The 22,828-nt window shown below is 40.7% G+C and overlaps 1 protein-coding gene and 1 non-coding gene across 9 annotated transcripts in view; both read right to left on the reverse strand.

The window, feature by feature from the left end:
• srpk2 (SRSF protein kinase 2) overlaps positions 1-22,140 on the reverse strand; it is a 67,268-nt gene extending 45,128 nt beyond the window's left edge. For 6 of the 8 annotated variants that reach the window (XR_008570313.1, XM_054775177.1, XM_054775174.1 and 3 more), the window contains exon 1: positions 21,675-21,839. Coding sequence is in view for 7 of the 8 variants with exons in the window: in XM_054775177.1 (XP_054631152.1) it covers positions 21,675-21,766 (92 nt within the window). In the remaining variant the exon portion in view is untranslated. Of the gene's footprint in view, positions 1-1,165; positions 1,813-21,674; positions 21,840-21,952 lie in introns of those variants that run through there. The other 2 variants (XM_054775173.1, XM_054775175.1) reach the window with 2 other exon arrangements.
• A 126-nt stretch (positions 22,141-22,266) lies between these two features.
• On the reverse strand, positions 22,267-22,340 carry trnat-agu (transfer RNA threonine (anticodon AGU)). Its single transcript has one exon. It is a non-coding gene; the product is annotated as a tRNA-Thr (tRNA).
• Between the last annotated feature and the right edge of the window lie 488 nt (positions 22,341-22,828).

The raw sequence follows: 22,828 nt of genomic DNA on the forward strand, positions 1-22,828 counted from the left end.
ATCATTTCTATTTATTTTATTTTATAAATTTATTTATTTATTCAATTAACCAACCACAGAGTCTCCTATAGTCACGGGGTACGTGGTGCAAGTACAGCAAATAACCTCCGAGGTCTCCAAAAAAAATTTACAACTGTGGCTGTAGGCAATCTCCTGGTGTTGTTGTTTTTTCCCCTCCACAAAATGGCGTTAGCCACATTTGAAGCAGTTTTATCTACCCTCTGCAAGTACTTTTGCTGTGAACTCATCACCGGCATTAATGCTGACTGTTCTGTATCGCTATTGCAACATTGGTTCTGTTGTTGCTGTGTTGTGCAATATACCATGTCGTCAAAGACAGCTAGTACACGTTCTTTATCCGCCTTCTTGTGCACTCCAAAAGTTGTTATACATAATCACTTTTCACATTTCTCTCTCCAATTATCGCCAGCTTCCAACTAACACCGTCCACTATGCGCTTTAGGTAAATGCCTTGTATAATTAGCACATTTAGGATATCTTAGCCAGTTTAGGTCGCAGGGAAGAAGCAAATTCAGTGTCTTGAGCTAAAAAAGCTTGGGAAACACCACTTTTCGTTAAAAAACAGTCACGTTTTTGTAAACATCAAAAGGGTAAATGATCCTATCATACCCTGAAGCCTTAAAGTTGTCGTCAGTGCTAATAAAAACACATATGAACCCAAGATAAATTGATGTAAGACGCACAATTGTCAAAACATGAATGTTCTGTTCACTGAAGACCGCGTCTGAATGTGCCTACGTGACAGTGCTGTGATTGACAGGTGATCCGTCCATAGTCATTTGGGATCGTCGCCAGCCCTCCGTGACCCTGAACTGGATAAGTAGAATGTAGAAAATGGAAGGTGTGTGTGTGTGTGTGTGTGTGTGTGTGTGTGTGTGTGTGTGTGTGTGAGAGAGAGACAAAGCGGTTGTGTAAGGATGCTCCGTTTCAGCAGCAGCATGCAACACTCATCCACTGCATTGTTTTTTTATTCTGGCTGTGACCCAGACAATGGCAGAACCCAAGCAGGCCATCCGTGAAGACGACAAGAAGACGGCCCGGAGCATGCAAGGTACAGATAGTGAGTATGAGGCACTCTGAAAGGAGGACATGCTGGCAGACACACAAGGAAGCACGAGGAGGAGGAGAAGGAGGGGGAGGTTACCTTTCCGGGGACGAGGATTTCTCCGAGTTCACTGACATGAGCGGAGCCTGTGAGCCGCTCGCTGGCCGAGGGACCGAAATCGAACAGAGGAGGCGCCTTTTTTTTTTCCTCTCCTGGTGTTTGGATGTTGCTGATGTGTCTGAGTGAAAGGAGAGGAGAGGGTTACTGTCTCCCCCCTCCTCCTCCTCCTCCTTTTCTTCTTCCTCCTCCTATGTGGCTCTCCTGTCCTCTTTCTCCGAGGAGGATGGAGGACAAAAAACAGCTGATGGCGAGACTTTGTTTTTGTCAGAGGCGCCCTTTGCCACCTTCCTCCCTCTCTTTCCTTCCTTCCTTCGCCTCCTTCACCTTGCCTCGGTCACTCCAATCCTCCTGCCCTCCCCTCCCCGTCCTCCAAGGCTCCAAGGCTGGGCCACCTGAGGCGATGGAAAGAAGACAAAAAGATCCGTCCAGGTCCAAGTGTGTGTGTGTGTGTGTGTGTGTGTGTGTGTGTGTGTGCCTGCGTGGCCGTGCTCGGCTGTCCAAGTGTGTGTGGCTGCCTCTCTCAGGCCTTCTGCAGCTCTGCACAACAACAGAGCCCAGAGCCTGGCGGAACATTCCACTGCGTGCGCGTGCAGAGGGGTGTCGCCTTGTGACAGCAACAGGAAAATAAATGCATTTTTCCTTCTGGCGCACTCTCTCTCCCCTACGCTCCCTTCCTTCCCTAGTCCCTCCCCCACCTCGCTCACTTCCCAATTGCCTTATTACGACATCCTGTATCTCAGGGCAACGCTACACAGGCCTACCTCACTCCCCCCTCCCTCCTTCCCTCCGTACCTTCCATTTCTCTAAACCTCATTTCCATTCCTGCCTTTTTTTTGGAAACAGCTCATATAAGTGCAGTTCCTCCTAGCAGATGGCTCTGCTTCTACATGAGTGATCAGTCGCCAGAGGGGGCGCCATGATAGATGGAGTGGGGGGGGGGGGGGGGTGTGTCTGTCTCGATCCCTCGGTCTGACCTCAATATCAGCGTGTGGGTGCACGGATGCATAGATTTCTCTATATGCAGCTGTGTGTGTGTATGGGGAATTGCACAGTGGGGAAGCTGCAAGAGGTATTCTAAGGATACTCAGGGTGAATACTGGCTGGGGAGTATATTAAGGGTGCCCAAAGTGCAGGCCGGGGCCATTTGCGTCCCATAGCTTGTTTTTTTTTGTTTTTTTTAATAATCGCACCATTGCATAGTCTAAAAAGAAAAGTAAGCACAAAAAAAACCCAGCAACAATTTACAAAGGTGAACTGATGATACTAATACAGTGGTACCTCGATTAACATCTGCCCCGGTTAGCGCGTTTTCAGTTAACATCCAGAATTTTTTAAAAAACTTTGCCTTGACTGGCTTTCACCTGCTTGTTTACTGTCCGGCTTGTTTACACCGCCATTTTGGATCACGCGCCAAAGACAAAATCTTGTGATACTTGCATGGGCAATGCATTGTGGGCTGCGGGCGCCATTTTAAGACAAGAGTGTTTGTTTATATCAGAGCGGTAGAGAGATACACAACGTAACAAACACATGGACAGCACAAAAGAGAAAGACGATGGACCGTACCGACACATGGGCGCAAGACCTCTCAATTTTCCCGCTTAAAGAGAATGTTGTTGTCATATCAGAGGTCTGTAAATGTGACGGGAGTGGCTCAGTCATCAGCTGCGGGGCACACACATCTACTCCGCTTCCCGCCTCATAGTCTATCCACCCGGCGGCGCACTTCCACGACATCACGACTGCCGTCAGTCCCCCCCCCCCCCCCCCCCATTTTCTATATTAAAATGGCTAGGTACATGTTTATTGGTTGTAGAACGATGGTATTTAGTTTGATATATTAAAAGTGATGTTAAATGTTCAGTCGTCCATTCATTGTAATTATTTTTGCATCATTTTCTGCATGTAAAACTATAATTATTGTCTATAAAATGTGTTTTGTGTTAACATTTTTGGGTGTCTGGAACGGATTAACTGGAATTACATTATTTTCTAAGGGAAAATTTGCTTTGGTTAGAGTCCGTTTTGGTTTGAGTCAGGCCTTCTGGAACGGTAAATGGTCTTTCACTTGTCACTTGTATAGCGCTTTTCCACCTCCAAGGCACTCAAAGTGCTTTGACACTTAGCACATTTACCTACTGATGACGCAGATCAGGAGCAACTGAGGGGTTCAGTATCTTGCCCGAGGATACTTGACATGATCAATGAAGCACACTGGCGGCCAAATCTCAAACTCTACTAGGTTGTGGGCCGAACCGGCCCAACTTTGCACCTTTCTTATTATTTATCCTGAAATTTTCAACACTTGTATATTTGCATATTGCATGCATATTGAAAGTATTAAAAACCTTACAACCTTCTTGTCCTTCTAACCAACATACAGACCCTTTCCAAAAATTTTTAATGTCATGGAAAAGTTGTTTAATTTCCATAATTCCATTCAAAAAGTTAAACTTTCATAGATTATAGATTCAGGGCCCACAATTTAAACAATTTCAAGTATTTATTTGTTTATTTTTACATAATTTGGGCTTTTAGCTCATTAAACCCACAAAAACAGGAATTCCAAAAATTTGAATTAGAACTTTTTGAATGGAATTATGGAAATTAAACAACTTTTCCAAGACATTATAATTTTTTGGAAAGGGTCTGTAATTGGTAAATGAAGCACACTCATATGCATCATCTGTGCACACACACAGATGCTCATTTGAAGTCGCCAACATGACAGGACATGCCCCAATAATCCAGGCTGGAAAACATAGTAGTTAGTATGGTCAGATTTTAAGAAAATATCTCATTAGCACTGACAAATAGATAAGTAAGCAGCCTCCACACCTTTTATCTCGGTTCCCCACGCGCGTACTGCCGGTATTGGAACATACAATATAATGCACCCCTTTGTGGTTGTGATGTGTTGTTTTGGCACTATGGTTGTTTGTTTCAATAAAGTGACAACATCTTCACCATTCTCTCAATGTCCGGGCAAAAGCTTCAGTATTTTATATAAAAACACAAAAACCTCACAATCCACAAGGTGTGTAACCTGGAAGAGTTTGCAGCTGTGGAATGGGCAGATTACGCATTCCCAAGCATGCTTTGCTGTAGTTAAAATGATTACTTTTGACTGTCTTGTGCCTCTTTAAGGTGTTATTTGACTTTAGGTCTGAATCTGGCACCCTTATTAAGAATGGTTGTGAATTTCATGCTATACACAATATTGTTTCCACTTTTAACATGGAAATGCCAGAGGAGTAGTTTGTACCAGAGGAGTCGCTTAATTACGCAGATCGCTATAAGCACTTTGTTTGATAAGGTCCGTGAGGCGGGCCAACTCAATGCTATTTTCCAAACAGTTCCGCGGGACGGATGAAATTGCAGCTCGTGACGGATTTGGCCCCCGGGCCTGAGTTTGACTAATGTGCAATAGCCACTCCAGGAGGTACTGTCCAGAAGAGGAAGTAAAAAAACAAACAACAAACTCTCCCAATGCATCGCCAAATGTGTTAGTCTACATTATGTCTCATTTATGTCTTATAGGTCAAATTTTCTCTTATTATGTCTACTACGTTGGCTAATGGGAGTGTAAGGGTGATGAGAGGGGTGATATTTTATGCCTACAGCGCTCAAATAGTGTTAAAAACTGTATTAAGAAGGTCGTAAACAAGTTTTCTATGCTCTAACTACAGAAATATTGCATTTATAAATCGAGAACCCTAATTTGCGGCAATTCACTTATCGGGTCTGCAACCGATTAAATGCGATAAACGAAGGATTACTGTACTAACAAAACACATCAAACTGGGCCAGCAATTAACAATTCATTTATCACCCACTTTCCAGTAAACCACATGCTTGATCAACGAGTTTATTTTACACCGCAATCACAAAACGGCAGCAAATTGCAACTGACTACATTAGAAAAAAAAAAACAAGCTACAAGCAAAAGATGGCAGTATCATGTAGAGATTAAAAAACAGAAAGCAAGAGTTTTTCTTCCCCACATAAAAAGGATGACATCGTATCTCTCAGCCAAACGATTGTCCTCGTTCTCGTTTGCCACGTGCACCGAGGGGAACGCAGCACCAGGGGGCGCACTCACAAATTCCCCAAAGAGTGGAGAAAATGACAAATGAACAAGAGTGAAGCTTGCAGAGGGAGTCGTTCTGTCATGAAAGGACTGTACAGTTTGTCATGTTAACTCACCATGAATGGTGAATAAATAAACGCAAATAAATGCAATAAACAATAAGAGGCTGTATTTACCTTTACTATAACTGACACCGCCATGCGTCACTGTATACGTCTTTACTACAACACACATTGCCAGCAGAAATGTGGCACCTGTAACGCTGAAATACACCTGGACATTCTCCATCTGTGAGTGGACGAGGCAGCCATGTAGAAAAATAGGTATATTTTATATATACATATATTTCATACTACTGTATATTATTGATAACAATTATTTGTAGAAATATAAAAAAAATATATATATATATATACTATACAGACCCTTTCCAAAAAATTAGAATGTCATGGAAAAGTTGTTTAATTTCCATAATTCCATTCAAAAAGTTAAACTTTCATAGATTATAGATTCAGGGCCCACAATTTAAACGATTTCAAGTGTTTATTTGTTTATTTTTACGTAATTTGGGCTTCCAGCTCATAAAACCCACGAAAACAGGAATTCAAAAAATTAGAATACTGTGAAAAAATCACCATTTACTTCTCAGTTTTTGCAGGAAAAAAAATAAATTAGGATCACATCAAATCAATCAAAATATGGTACTTTCAAAACGATATGTCAATCTTCAATACTTGGTTGGGAATCCCTTTGCCTTAATCACTGCCTCGATGCCACGTGGCATTGAAGCAATCAGCCTGTGGCATTGCCTGGGAGTTATGGAAGCCCAGATTTCCTTGATGCTTGCTGTCAGCTCTTCTTTGTTGTTGGGTCTGGTGCCCCTCATTTTCCTCTTGAGAATACCCCATAGATTCTCAATGGGGTTTAGGTCCGCTGAGTTGGCTGGCCAGTCAAGCACTGTGATGGCATGGGCATCAAACCAGGTTTTGGTGCTTCTGGCGGTATGGACAGGGGCCAGGTCCTGCTGGAAGATGAAATCTGCATCTCCATACAGATCCTCAGCAGAAGGAATCATGAAGTCCTCTAAAACATTCTGGTAGACTGTTGCGGTGACCTTGGATTTAAGAAAGCAGAGTTTACCAACACCTGCACCGGACATTGCACCCCAAATCATGACAGACTGTGGATATTTCACACTGGACCTCAGGCAGCTTGGGTTCTGTTCCTCACCCGTCTTCCTCCAAACCCGTGGACCTTGATTCCCAAATGAAAGACACACTTTACTTTCATCGAAAAAGAGGACCTTGGACCACTGGCCAACAGTCCAGTCCTTCTCCTTGGCCCAGTGGAGACGCTTCCTACGTTGGCTCAGGTTCAGAAGTGGCTTGACCCAAGGAACCCGACAGTTGTAGTCCATCTCCCGGATGCGTCTGAATGTGGTGATTTTTTAAGCTGTGACTCCCGCCTCATTCCACTCTTTCTGGATCTCTGCCAGATTCTTGAATCCTCCCTGTTTGATAATCCGCTGAAGCCCACGGTCATCTCTTTTGCTGGTGCATCTTCTCCTGCCACATTTTGCCCTTCCTCTAGACTTTCCATTGATATGCTTGGACACAGCACTCTGTGAACAACCAGCCTCCTTAGCTATGAACTTTTGTGGCTTCCCCATCCTATGGAGGGTATCAATGATGGTCTTCTGGCCAGTTGTCATGTCTGCAGTCTTCCCCATATTGAACCGAAATGAGATAATTTAACCAAACTGAAGCAATTTAATGACACTTGGGGAAGCCTGTGCAGGTGATTTGAGTTTAGTAGATGATTAGTGTGTGACACTCAGTTTAAAACATTCATGCCCTGCAATATTTGGGCTGATTTCTTCACAGTATTCTGATTTTTTGAATTCCTGTTTTCGTGGGTTTAATGAGCTGGAAGCCCAAATTATGTAAAAATAAACAAATAAATACTTGAAATCGTTTAAATTGTGGGCCCTGAATCTATAATCTATGAAAGTTTAACTTTTTTAATGGAATTATGGAAATTAAACAACTTTTCCATGACATTCTAATTTTTTGGAAAGGGTATATATATATATATATATATATATATATATATATAGAGAGAGAGAGAGAGAGAGAGAGAGAGAGAGAGAGAGAGAGAGAGAGAGAGAGAGAGAGAGAGAGAGAGAGAGAGAGAGAGAGATACACATGCAATAAAAAAATATAGAAATAATAATATAAAACATTGTATATACCCATATAAATCTAACATAAAAAAATAATAATATTACATTTGAAGAGCATAAAATAATACAATGAATCCATAAAATTGAGTGGAACCAGCCGATATAAAAGAAAAAATAAGCCAATTTTTTACGGTTTTCATAACAGTTGTGTGCTCCAAACTGCATGTTTTAGTTGCCAAATGACTCGTTCATAATGGATGGCAGTGGAGGAAATAATAGGAGGTCTTATTTCCATTTTAAAAGGCCTAACCGGATCATTTAGTGACTGTGACTGTCAGTTTGAACGCTGCTTTTTGAATCCCATAAATCTCATGTGAAATCTCATATTAAATATATACAGCAAAAGGTGGCGAGAAATATCTCTATATTGAATAAAGCAAAATATCTTCTTGATCAAAAATCACTCCACACTCTGTACTGTTCCTTAGTATTTCCATATCTAACGTATTGTGTGGAGATATGGGGAAATAACTACAAAAGTAATCTTCACTCACTCACTGTACTGCAAAAAAGATCTGTGAGGATAATTCATAATGCCAAGTATAGAGAACATACAAACCCTTTATTTTTAAAATCACAGATATTAAAATTCGCAGATTTAGTACACTTTCAAACCGCTAGAATAATGTATAAAGTTAATAATAACTCGTTACCCAAAAATCTAATCAAGTATTTCTCAATCAGAGAGGAGAAATATGATCTTAGAGGAAAATTAAACCTAAAACATTTATATGCGAGAACAACGCTGAAAACCCATAGCATTTCCGTGTGTGGAATTAAATTATGGAACGGATTGAGTAAAGAACTCAAACAATGTACAGAGATGAGCAAATTCAAAAAACAATACAAGCAGTTGATGTTTGCCAAATACAAGGCAGAAGAGTCCTGATTGTTCTGTCAGGTTTGTTATTTTATTTTATTTATTTATTTTTTTATTTTCTATTTTATTTTATTTTATTTTATTTTTTATTTATTTAATTAAATTTTATTTGTTATTTATTTATTTCTATTTATTTATTTATTTTTTTTTTATAATTTTCTTTGTTGTGTTAAAAAAAAAAAAAAAAAAAAAAAAAAAGCTTTGTTCTTATTTATTTATTTATTTAGTATTGTCATCATATTATCATTATATCATTATTATGAATGTTCTCTCTTTTTTTGGGGGGACGGTTATCTCACCGTTATCTATTATGTGTTATCCTGACTATCACTGAAAACATGACATGGAATCCAGGAAGTGAACTACATGTACTGTACTAGATGTAGAATGGATGGGGGGTAGGATTAAATAAGCTTTGCTTCTTCCTACTCCTTTTGGACATGTGGAACTGTCAAAGAATGATTCATGAGATGTATTCCATTGTAACCTTCATGTTCAAATAAACTAAACCAAACCAAACCAATCCCCTCCCGTGTACTTGTCAGGAGCATCTTTGTAAGCATTTCGTGGGTCGGGTCAGGTCGTAGAGGGGTGGGCTGGTGGGGGGGAATGCCATTTGGGAACACTGCTCAGTGATGTGGGCAGATTATTCAGGGGGAGGAGGAGAAATGACAACTCAAGAAGCCCAGAATGCATACACGCCATCACATTTAGCAAACACACACACACACACACACACTTAAATCCAGTCTATCAGCAAGGCTATCAGTGTGCAAATTCAAAGGATGCTCTCCAGCCAAAGCAGACTGAGAAAGAAGGGGAGAAGAGAGGGAGGGGAGGCAGAATTGGAGTGGGGGAAGATGATGACTCTCATGAGCAGATATATTTTCGGAGCCAGTATTGAGGCTGCCGCGAGCTATCTTTAAGCGGCCTACTTCTCCATATTGCCGGGTGGATGGAGGCTGGCTGCATGGGAAGAGAGGACAATGCATACACACACTCACACATGCTCCTGGACAAACAAAGCAGCAATAAATCAAAGATAATACACTGGTAGAGAGGATGCCCCTTTTTTTAAAAACAGCGGATGTGCTCGTGTCAGCAGCTGTAAACACTGCCCTCAAGTGGAAAAATGCACACGCGCACAAAAGGTGGGGGCAATTATGCGTGTTCAGTAGTTCCGATCAATTGACATATTGACGACTTGCTAGAGTAGCCCTTTTTTATGCAGTAGGTAGGCAGCCTTCTTTGGATCACCTGATTGCACGATGTAGACCAGGGGTCACCAACGTTTTTTCTTGTGAGAGCTACTTTTAGAAAATGAAAATGGCCACGAGCTACTCATTTTTGTAGAAATGATTTTCATACCTTATTTCAACCCAAACAGATCAAATATGCTTGTTTTACCAGAACATTCACAAAATGCTGGTATCCACAACTCACATTTTATGTTTCAGAATACTTTTCTTTCTAGTGTTCTCACATTATTAACTGAAAACCTGAATGAAAAGCAGGCTTGCGGGCTCCTCATGTGGTCGTGGGGGGCTACCTAGTGGGCGGGCACCACGTTGGTGACCCCTGACGGAGACGTTTATATTGTACATGCTATCACAGGTACCATGAGAAGCGCTATCAGTGGTGTTTTTGTATGACGACATTAGGTGCAGAACAACACCAGCATCATTAAATTTGCGGATGACACTACAGTCATCGGCCTGATCACTGGTGGTGTTGAAACATCATACAGAAGAGAGGTGGCGGACCTCATAGCTTGGTGTCATGATAACAATCTCCATCTCAATACAGAGAAGACCAAAGAGATGATCATTGACCCAAGAACAAGGGAAAAGGAGCCGCATAGACCCCTGTTTATTGATGAGACTGAGGTGGAGAGGGTGAAAACCTTCAAGTTCCTTGGCACACACATCAGCGAGGACCTCACCTGGTCTCACAACACCCAACAAATTATCAAGAAGTCCCAAAAGAGACTGTACTTCCTGAGAAGACTGAGGAAATTTGGCATATCCACCACAATCGTCAGTTGCTTCTACAGATGCACTATCGAAAGTGTCCTTACCGCCTCCATCACTGTTTGGTACGGTAACTGTACAACACGTGATAGGAAGGCACTCCAGCGGGTGATCAAGACCTCACAGAACATTGTTGGGGCAGCCCTCCCCTCACTGCAAGACATTTATAAAACTAGAGTCCTACGAAGAACAAACAACCTCATCAAGGACAGCACACATCCACAACACTCATTATTCACACTCCTACCGTCAGGCAGACGCTACAGGAGTTTGAAGTCCAGGACCACAAGGCTGGCAAACAGCTTTTACCCACAGGCCATCAGGTTTCTCAACGAAGCACTCACACACGCAACACACACTCATAGCACTTTATTTATTTATTTACTTATTTATTTATTTATTTATTTTATTTTTTATTTGTATTAATGTCTCTTCTGTTGTTGTTGCTTAATTTATTGGTATTTATGTTTCTTATGTTCTTATTCTTTTTCTTGTGTTTTCTTTCTTTTATTGGGAGAATGAACAGAATAAAAATTTCATTGCAGAGCAGAACCACCAGTTTTACTGTGCATATGACAATAAAACTCTTCAATCTTGAGATTAAAACGAATAGTAAATGACAAAAGACACCAATGTAGCATAATTCAGTGAAAACATTGTACTCACGTGAAAGATTCCTTCAAAGGGGTGCACATTTAGAAGATTTAAAAAGGAGGCAGAACTCGTCATTCCACCAGTACGGCTGCACTGTTGGCACAGTTGTTGGTCGACATTATTACTCACTCCGAGGGTCACCAAATGTGGAGACGTGATGAACAACAGTTGATACGCGAGCCATACCGGAAAACACGATTAAATTCTACGCATGTGCAGAATCCATTCATTCATTTTTTTTCTATGCTGCTTAATCCTCACTCGGGTCGTGGGGGTATGCTGGAGCCTATGCCAGCTGACTTCGGTGGAGAGGTGGAGTACACCCTGGACTGGTCGCCAGCCAATCGCAGGGCACAGTGTCTGCATCCACTCTGCCTATTTTTCAGCAGTCACATGTAATCTACGACATCCGTCTATTTTACAGCAATTACAGATCGTAAACGTCAATTTCTCTGGACGAAAAACTTCCATTATTAAGTGTTAAGATGGTCTGTCTCTCTTCCACTGTTAATTCCCTTTTTTCTTGCCATTTTTGTAGCATCAAATTGCTTTCTCCAGTACAATGCTGTTCAACTGATGTTCATGAGGGTATGGTACCACTGTGTGTTCCCAACACTGTTTTTATGCAGACAGAGGAGGTAGTAAGTACTCCAGAACTTGGAACACCTGTAGGAATTAGTTGCACCATCTGCCAGGGCTCTGTTTATGCAGAACAGTTTTCAATTGTTGACCCAGTTTGTGGTCCCCAAAACAGGCCTTTTTGTATAATTCTGAAATGCACATTATTTTTGAGATTTGGGTAACCTTATCTTTTTTATTTTTTATTTTTTTAATCTCTGGCACTTCACCACTTACCTTTGTACCATTTCAAGCTGTTCATTGGACTTGAATTACTTCAATTTCAGTAAATAACTGGAAAAATTGGGTGTTGTAAAACTTTTGACCGGTAGTGGATGTCACCCACCCCACCCTTCTCAAAACACTTTATTAAGATTGGAGAAGTTACAAAATAAATTTATATTTAATAAATTTTTTCCTATATCATATGCATGGTGCAAGTGAATACATTGTAAGCCCTCTTATCGGTTCCATGGATGGTATTTGTCATTTTAGAAATAAAAAACCCTCTTATGCTTATGGTTGTTTACAATCAAATATCTCTGCATTCTATGTGTTGTTTTATATGTTTTATTGTATTTATTCATGTATATTATACATAACCGGATATGACATTTATGTCTGAGGCGCATCTGCACATGCGCTACGTGCATTGCCCAAGTTTTTATGTAGGATCACCCTTGGTGAATAAAGGCAATAACACTAAAGTTATTTTTGTTACTTATTTTATATACATATGTTCCACTTCCATCATGTTCTATTTTATTGATTAAATGACAGACATATTTTGTTTCCTCTTCTTTTCAATAAAGAAATTTCAAAATAACACATTTTAGAGCTGTATTTAAAATACCGTGACACCGTGATATTTTTGCCCAAGGTTATCATACCATCAGAATGTCGATCCAGCCCATGCCTAACCCCAGCATGTTCTCGCAGTAAACGTAAAACAAAAGCTTGCCTAGAGTCACAACAGGCTAGCATAGTACCACTGGTAGCGGAATGCAAGCATAATGACTTCACCGGCATAGCTCTTCTATTAGTCTCCAAACTTGTGAAATTGTTGGGTCTTCTCACCCTGCTCTAGTGAGCAGCGTAGCATACATTGTCTTGAGTGAAGCCTTTCAAGCAACATCAGTAGTACAGGTAGCACAACTACACGCATGTCAGCCTGATTTTTATCCAAATTCCTTGCAGATTAGTGCAAATTATCCAACTTTTTTCTCACTTGTAGTGAGCAGCATATCATGCATTGTCTTGAGTGAAGCCTTTTAAGCAACATTATTAGTACAACTATCTGCATGTCAGCCTGATTTTTACCAAAACTCCTTGCAGATTAGTGCAAATTATTATCCAATTATTTATTTTCTCTCACTAATAGCAAACAGCATGTCATGCATTGTCTTCAATGAAGACATTCAAGCAAGATCACACATCAGACAGATTATTATCTGTACTCCTTCCACGGAGTATAGTTGTGCAAATTTTGTGCCCCAATGACTTCTTTTTTTCCCCTCAGTAATAGCAAGCAGCATATCATGCACTGTCATGAATTAAGCTTTTCAAGCAACATCAGTAGTACAACTATCCACATGTCAGCCTGTTTTTTTATCAGAACTCCTTCTAGATTCGTGCTAATTATTGTCCAATTTTTTGCCTAGTAATAGCAAGCAGCATGTCACGCATTGTCTTGAATGAAGCCTTTCACGCAACATCATTTGTACGACTCGCCACACGTCAGACTGATTAATACTCTTTCCATAGGAGATTTATGCAAATTTTGGGCCCCAATGACTTCATTTTTTTCCTCAGTAAAGCAAGCAGCATATCATGCATTGTCATGAGTGAAGCCTTACAAGCAACATCACTAGTACAACTAGCCGCATGTCAGCCAGATTTTTATCAGAACTCCTTGTTTCGTGCAAATTATGTTCAATTTTTTCCTCAGTAAAGCAAGCAGCATATCATGCACTGTCATGAGTGAAGCCTTTCAAGCAACATAAGTAGCACAACTATCCAAATCTCAGCCTGATGATTATCAACAAGTCCTTTTATAGGCGATATGTGGAAATTTTGGGCCCAAGTTACTTTTTTTTCCCCTCAGTAATAGCAAGCAGCGTATCATGCATTGTCATGAGTGAAGCCTTTCAAGCAACATCAGTAGTACAGGTAGCACAACTATCCGCATCTCAGCCTGATTTTTATCAAAAACTCCTTGCAGATTCATGCAAATTATCCTTTTTTTTTAAATCACTGGTAGCAAGCTGCATATCATACATTGTCTTGAGTGGAAACGTTCAAGCAACATCAGTACAACGACTTGCCATACGTCAGCCTGATTATTACTTTAAAAAAAATCCTTTTATAGGTGATTTGTACAACTTTTCGGTCCCAATGACTTCTTTTTTTCAGTAATAGCAAGCAGCATATCATGGATTGTCTTGCATAAAGAATTTCAAGCAACACCAGTGGTACGATTCGCAGCATGTCAGCCGGATTTTTATCAAAACTCCTTGCAGATGAGAGCAAATTATTATTTTTCTCCCGAGTAACGTGCAGCATATCATGCATTGTCTTGAATGAAGCCTTTCAGGCAACAACAGTAGTACAACAACCGGTTCTCTTCTGTTTGCATATGTACGCCGTACTTACTAATTACCTTCAGTCTCTCTGCAAGATCCTTCAAAAGTGGAAAAAAAGCATATCTAATGTAGGACTGTGTCCTCAACACAAGAACGAGGTGGCATAAAATCGTATCTGGGTCACCAAAAAAAAAAAACTTGCAGAACATCTTCCAGTCTTTACCGTGACTGTTAAATCTGCACGATACAGTTAATCCACTTGGCAGAGCACCCCCCGCCAAACTCTCTAGTGTGCATTGTGAAAAGGAGGGAGGGTCTAAATAAGAGAGTACAAGTGTCACTTAAACATTTACACGGCGGACAAACTGTTCACTGTCATTTACTGAGCGACTTAAGAGATTCCACAGGTCATTTCTGCCCCCTGATGGTCAAAAGAAGAACTACAATCCCCACAGGACTACCGAAAAAGGTAATCGTTCCACTTTTTCCCCTCGTACTTTTAACATAATTCGTAAAAAAAAAAAAAAAAAATCTTTTAATGGTAAAACGCAATACAATTAGTAGTACTTTTTTTTGTTACTAAATAAAGACATATGTTGTTTCAGGGCAGCACACGCACAGACAGTCCTTTTCACAAAGAAGCAGCCTTGCTTAAAAACAAGCTGATGGATTGTGAAGGACACACACACGCGCACGCACACACACACGCGCACGCACACACACACACAGTAAGTAGGCTGCAAAACAAACACCGTGCAACGAAAGGAAGGAGCAGAGATTTCGATGCTGTGGGGCGGATGACTATTGACTTTGTTGTTCCTGTGCCTGCATTCATCGTTAATTGGAACGGAAGGAAGGGAATGTTTAAATTCACGGCGGTCTAATCGATGGAACAACAACAAGGCGATACAAGATTTCACTCAGAAACGCGCTGTTTGACACAACAGTGAAACAAGTTGTAGGAGACTAAGTAGACAATTTTCCAGCATCAGAGCCGAGCCGGAAAATAGGCAGGATGGCAGTAGAAGGCCCGTTCACACGGTCGTCTTTTCCGACACGGAATGGGGAGACAAAACCCACCCCAATAGTATCAGAGCCATAATGGAGTCGGTCGGGATGATGGCTATGGTGCTTCCTAATGATGGAAATTATGCGCCTTTTTTCTGTGTCGCTTGTGTGAAAAGCACCGACATGGAATGGGGAGAGAAAGTCCACCTACACCTGGAATAATGTAATTGGCCGCATTCATACTGACTTAATAAGCTGGAAATGTTTTGCCTTTTACGGTGTTGCTGTTGGAAATGTTTCGCCTTTTACGGTGTTGCTGGTCTGTGTGAAAAGCACCTGCACAGAATGGGGAGACAAAGTCCACCCACATAAATTTCCTGGCTTCAGATATAGTATCAGAGCCATAATGGAGGCGGGATGATGGCTATATTGCCGATTAACACCAGGAATTTAGCGTCTTCCTGTGTCACTAGTCTGTGTGAAAAGCACCGACATGAAATGGGGGAGAGAAAATCCACCCCACAATTTTCAGGCTTAAGAGCTAGATCAGAACCATAATGGAGAAGGGATGATGTCTTAAGCCCCTTTCATAGTGGCTATTAAAGCTGGAAATGTTTCACTTTCCCAGTGTTGCTGCTCTGTGTGAAAAGCACTGACGGGGAATGGGAAGACGAAGTCCGCTGGGCAATTTTCAGGCTTCAGAGGCGCAACGGATGCAGAATGACGGCTATTACAGCCTTTTTCACATGACCTATAAGGACCAGGAATATTGCACCTTTTCCTCTTATCACTTGTCTGCGTGAAAAGCACCTATTGGCAAGTTTCCGGCTACAGAAGCAGTTTGAGAGCCATAAAGGAAGAAGGACAACACCATGCCGGCTAGCCAGGAATGTTGTACCTTCTTCCCTTGTTGTTGGTCTGTGTGAGAAGCACTAACACGGAATGGGAAAACAAAGTCCACACAACAATGATCAGGCTTCAGAGGTTATAGCAGAGCCATAACAGAGGCAGGACGACACCTACATCCCCTTTCACACTGCCTATATTCAAGCCGGCAATTCTGCCCTTTTTCTCCCTGTGTCTGTGGCCTGTGTGAAAAGCACCAACACAGAAGAGAACAAGTGTACCCGGCACTTTTCAGCTTCAGAAGTAATATCAGGAGTAATACCTGCTGTAACTGTCCTACAAGTATTTTATACGTCATTGAGGTCACGCTGGGTTCTGTATTAAATGGCACAGGCTGATAATTGTCAATTTTGTGGGTTAAAGAGGCTGCTTGTTTGCACAATGAATGGCGTTTTAAATCTAATGAGGGTATCCACATGGCTTGATTTGCGAAACTGCTACGGAATGAATTTCACGGGTTGTGACCAGCAGAGGGCGCAATCAATCCAGGCCTAACTAGAAGTGGAAAATGGAGGGATGTTTTTGTGTGTAGTACCATGTGTACCAAAAATACACACTTAAAGGGAATGGAGTGAGGTTCCCCAAGCTATAGCAAAGTTAGCACACCAATACGTCTAAACTGCGCATTGTGGGAATATCAAAAGATAAATAGATCATAGCGTTGTTTTCAAAGTATTTCTGAAGGGCGAGGTCAACTTACCCCCCACGGACAGACGTTCTACAACAGTTGAAAGGTCAACAAGAGAGCCGATCATCAAAATTTATGAGCGCAATCGCTCCTCGGTCCCGACTAGCAACTCAGACCGGAGACTGAAAGGAGGCTGGCTGTGTTATTATGGCCACTGGCCTGCTAGAGACTGTGTTTCTACGGCAACATGCACAACACACACACACACACACACAGCAACAGGCATGGCGGGATGTTATTTTAGGGAGCAGTCTGAAGACAGTGAAGACAGCAGGGATTAGGTTGGAATAAGGAACTAAAAAAGTAGAAAAAAATGATAAAACATTTGATGGTTTGAGTCTGTTTGACAATCTCAAACTTTTTCCAGCGAGGGCCATGTACTGAAAATTGAAAGGATGCAAGGGCCACTTGGATATTTTGTCAACATATGCAAAAAAGTTATATATATTTCAAAATAAATCTCAGTTTTGTGATATAGGTAAAAAAGCCTATTAGTATGAACTTCGCTCTTTGCGCTTTTGTCTTTTTTTACCCATTTTTGCTGGGGGGGGTTTTCCCTATATAGTTCGACTTCCTTCTTAAATAACATTTGTACATTTTCATCTTGTAATTTATGACTGTATTCCAAGATTATTTTTGACTTTATTCCCATATTATTATAACTTTCCCCCCCAACCTAATTTTCAAAAAAATGACAACTTTAAAAATAACATTGTTTCTTTAATATTTCCATTTTATGCTACTAAAATGACAGATTAATTTACTAATAATATTACAAGTTCATTCTCCTAAAATTGTGACTTTTTTACATTAGAATACAACTTTGTTCTTTTTTTTTACTTTATTCTTGTAAAATGATAGTTTTTTTTATTATTTCTGCTGCTTAAGAATTTAGTAAATAAATTTAAATACAAAAAATACCACATGTATGAATAAATGTAATTAAAAATAAAAGGCTAATAGTTCCGATTCTTGTAAAATGATAAGTTTTTTTTATTATTTCTGCTGCTTAAAAATTTAGTAAATAAATTTAAATACAAAAAATACCACATGTATGAATAAATGCAATTAAAAATAAAAGGCTAATAGTTCCGATTGAAAGTTTACAATAAAATAATATTTTGCTTTTTTTCTTATAATATTATTGCTGAATGTACTTATTGCTGAATGTACTTTTTTATTCCTTCCACAGCATGACCAACAATACCGTTTGGCTTTTGTAAAAAACCTCTGTGAGTCAGGTCCCTAATCCAATACAAAATCCAATAAAAGTCCATCCAATAAAAGATAAAATTGGAAAAAATGGGCATGCAAAATACTTTTAGGGTAGGACTCATCATTGGACATGGTTATAGATCAATTTGTGGTGTGATTTAGTATACGACACTTTTTTTTTTTTTAAACAAACTCTTCAACGCAATAGTCATATAGTCAATAGTTTATTGACGGTTTATTGACAGTTCCTAGTACAAACAACCAGCACTTACAGCGGCACTTCCCCTGAGAGCTCCCCGCACCATGACACAGCAGTACGATCTTGTGGCAGAAGCAGATATTATAAAATATATATATTTTTAGATCATATTTTTTTAGATATTTTTTAAAGATAAATGCAATATTTAAAAAAAAAACACACACACACACATTTTCAATGGTTTTCAGTGGGACATTGTTGGTCACAAGGAACAAATGTGTATTTTTTTTTTTTATTTAATATTTTGTAAAAATGAATATCCTCCGGCAAATTGCATCGTTTGTTCAAGACAGTCAAAATGGCACTGAATTAAAAAACTGCCCCGTGATAATGCTATTGTCAGAGAAAAGCAAAATATGAAATGAAAGCACTGTACATGAATACCGACTCACCGTCCGTGTGACCGTGGAGTTTGTTTTCCAGAGAGACGATGATCATTTATCCTCCATTTTGCTACCAGTCTTGTACTGGTAGTGGTCAGCGCCCCTAAATCTGAGGCTTACACAAGTAATCGGACAACATCTTCGGTGCCATTCTAGATAGTCCCTTTCAACTACAATCCAACATGACGGAACAACGAACTTCAACAAACACAGGGCCACCCATTGGTTGGGGACCTGTCTTTAGTTATAGTTAGTTAAAATACACTAAAATTCAGTAAAATACTCAGAGCAGTTGATGTATGTTTTAATCGCGAGGTACTTCTGCTAAAATCATGCTGTATATTTCTAACAAGCAGGTGTTGGAGGTGAAGGATGGGGGTGTTCCAGCACATTCCAACACAACTACAACCCCTGGCAAAAATTATGGAATCACCAGTCTCGGAGGATGTTCATTCAGTTGTTTAAATTTGTAGAAAAAAAGCTGATCACAGACATGACACAAAACTAAAGTCATTTCAAATGGCAACTTTCTGGCTTTAAGAAACACTAAAAGAAATCAAGAAAAAAAGATGTGGTAGTCAGTAACAGTTACTTTTTTAGACCAATCAGAGGGAAAAAATTATGGAATCACTCAATTCTGAGGAAAAAATTATGGAATCACCCTGTAAATTTCCATTCCCAAAACTAATATCTGCATCAGATTAGATCTGCTGGTTAGTCTGCAGTTAAACAGGAGTGATCACACCTTGGAGAGCTGTTGCACCAAGTAGACTGACATGAATCATGGCTCCAACACAAGAGATGTCAATTGAAACAAAGGAGAGGATTATCAAACTTCTTAAAGAAGGTAAATCATCAAGCAGTGTTGCAAAAGATGTTGGTTGTTCACAGTCAGCTGTGTCTAAAATCTGGACCAAGTACAAAAGGCAGTTAAAGGCAAGCATACTGGTAGATCAAGGAAGACATCAAAGACATCAAAACGTCAAAATTTAAAGCACTTGAAAACAGAAAATGCACAGCATGTATTGTCCTGTCCTGTCCTGGACGGTCCTTTGGACTCCGTGGAGGAAGTGGGGGAGAGAAGGATGTTGGCTAAGCTGACATCCATCATGGACAACACCTCTCACCCGCTACATGACACTGTTGTTTCCCTAGGCAGCTGCTTCAGCAGCAGACTGTTACACCCACGGTGTAAGGAGGAGAGGTTCCGCAGGTCCTTCATACCGACAGCTATCAGGCTCTACAACACCTGAACCATTTTGTATTCACTGTGTCACTATGCATTCTTACTTGTGTATCTTGCTTGCTGCTGTAACAGGTGAATTTCCCTGCTGTGGGATTAATAAAGTACTACTACTACTACTACTACTACTACTACTACAAAACAAATGAGGAACAAATGGGAGGAAACTGGAGTCAACGTCTGTGACCGAACTGTAAGAAACCGCCTAAAGGAAATGGGATTTACATACAGGAAACCTCAACGAAAGCCATCATTAACACCTAAACAGAAAAAAACAAGGTTACAATGGGCTAAGGAAAAGCAATCGTGGACTGTGGATGACTGGATGAAAGTCATATTCAATGATGAATTGCGAATCTGCATTGGGCAAGGTGATGCTGCTGGAACTTTTGTTTGGTGCCGTTCCAATGAGATTTATGAAGACAACTGCCTGAAGAAAACATGCAAATTTCCACAGTCATTGATGATATGGGGCTGCATGTCAGGTAAAGGCACTGGGGAGATGGCTGTCATTACATCTTCAATAAATGCACACGTTTACGTTGACATTTTGGACACTTTTCTTATCCCATCAATTGAAAGGGCGTTTGGGGATGATGAAATCATTTTTCAGGATGATAATGCATCTTGCCATAGAGCAAAAACTGTGAAAACATCCCTTGAAGAAAGACACATAAGGTCAATGTCATGGCCTGCAAATAGTCCGGATCTCAATCCAATTGAAAATCTGTGGTGGAAGTTGAAGAAAATGGTCCAACCTGCAAAGCTGATCTGGCAAAAGCAATCAGAGAAAGTTGGAGCCAGATTGATGAAGAGTACTGTTTGTCACTCATTAAGTCCATGCCTCTGAGACTGCTAGCTGTTATAAAAGCCAGAGGTGGTGCAACAAAGTACTAGTGGTGTGTTCAAGTATTCTTTTGTTGTTGTTTTTTTCATGATTCCATAATTTTTTCCTCAGAATTGAGTGATTCCATAATTTTTTCCCTCTGATTGGTCTAAAAAAGTAACTGTTACTGACTACCACATCTTTTTTTCTTGATTTCTTTTAGTGTTTCTTAAAGCCAGAAAGTTGCCATTTGAAATGACTTTAGTTTTGTGTCATGTCTGTGATCTGCTTTTTTTCTACAAAATTAAACAACTGAATGAACATCCTCCGAGACTGGTGAGTCCATAATTTTTGCCAGGGGTTGTAGCCGGGCTAACCGAGTGAGACCAAACTGATGAATGCTTCCTGTGGGTGCCAGCGTGTGACGTCTCGCCAATCACATCTCGCCATAAAGAAAGAGCCCCCACTCACTCGCTCCAGACTCCCAATTCGCATGCACTTTACACAACCACTGCAGACAGTCGTATTTTTTCTCTGGGACCACACACGCACGCGCACAGCGGCGAGAATCAATAGTGACATTTGCAGACAAGGAAACCGTGGCTGACACATTTGCAAACATGAATTATCTTGCGAAAAAGACCCTTGGCGACTAAGATTAATAAAAGCTGCAAATGTTCTGCCCACTTTCACTCACACACACACCCCAGGATCCATTGCATTTTCCCCCAATGTGCACCCAGTCTTTGCGGAGATGAATCACGGCTGCATACATACATATACATATACACATACATACATACATACATACATGCAAACACAACCTTCCACGGCTCCTCCTCTCCACACACAAGCCCGACTTACCTACGATGATGACCCGGCTTTTCCTTCTTCCCCTTCGGCCTCCTCTTCCTGGCATGCATGGTTATCACTACCGGGTCCAAGTGAGTTGACATCGGGTTAGAGCGACCCAGGGAAGGTTGCACGGAAAGCAGCGAGAGAGAGAAGAGATGGTCGGGGGGGAGAGGATACGACACACGTCAGAAGGCATGAAGAGGGAAGGCTGGCCGGCCGGCACTGCTGCACTTCCGGTTCGGTGCAAACGCTAATAAAGATGAGAGGGTTTGGAGATACGTACGCACCTTTTGTGGAGATCATGTTGTCCACCTCCTTTGCAGGCTTAGTGACAGCCGACACACACTTTAAACACACGCACACACTTTACACGCGCATCCACAACCTGCTTTGGCTGGTGAGCACTCCCTCTGTTGACCAAAGGCGGAATTGCATGCAACGCCTCAGACTTTTCTTCCAATTTTATCCAGGCAAACTAAAACAGGATAAACATTAATATAAAATATGACAGACTATATATTATATAAATGTATTATGACGGCGAATCCGAACTATTTCTTTCTTTACCAACTGTATCACACAAGCAGCTTGATGCTGAAAAAGGCACCGCTGGGATTCGAACCCAGGATCTCCTGTTTACTAGACAGGCGCTTTAACCAACTAAGCCACGGCGCCGATGCCTAGTTAGCAAAGATTTGTAAATATAACCACATATAAAATACATTTGGTCATTAAACCATTTATTTACATTAGCGACACGGCTTTGCTATTGACGCTGCTAGCTGCTTAAGTGACTTAACCGACGCCTGACCAGCAGTGTTAGAAGTGAACAGTCAACAGCAAAACTAGCTGGTAGTAGTAAACTTTACGACAGTTATTCTAGGAGGTTATTTCGACGTTTACGAGGCTTTTACTAACTCTCAATCACGTTATCAATTTATTTAGCTTATCTGAACGAGTCTGAACAGTGCAAAACCTGCTAAATATCCTCCAAAAAGGCCAAATGACACAAGTTAACGGACGCCGTAAGCAACTTTCTTCTGTCGCGGTGCCTTGACTCACCCACAATGCACATTCAATTGTTTTAAACGCCAGTACAGCCTTGTAATGTTGAAGATCTCATTAAAACGGGTAATCTGGTTGGTTTCACACCAATTAGTCAA

Source organism: Dunckerocampus dactyliophorus, chromosome 5 (assembly GCF_027744805.1).
Source record: "Dunckerocampus dactyliophorus isolate RoL2022-P2 chromosome 5, RoL_Ddac_1.1, whole genome shotgun sequence".
Taxonomy (NCBI): domain Eukaryota; kingdom Metazoa; phylum Chordata; class Actinopteri; order Syngnathiformes; family Syngnathidae; genus Dunckerocampus; species Dunckerocampus dactyliophorus.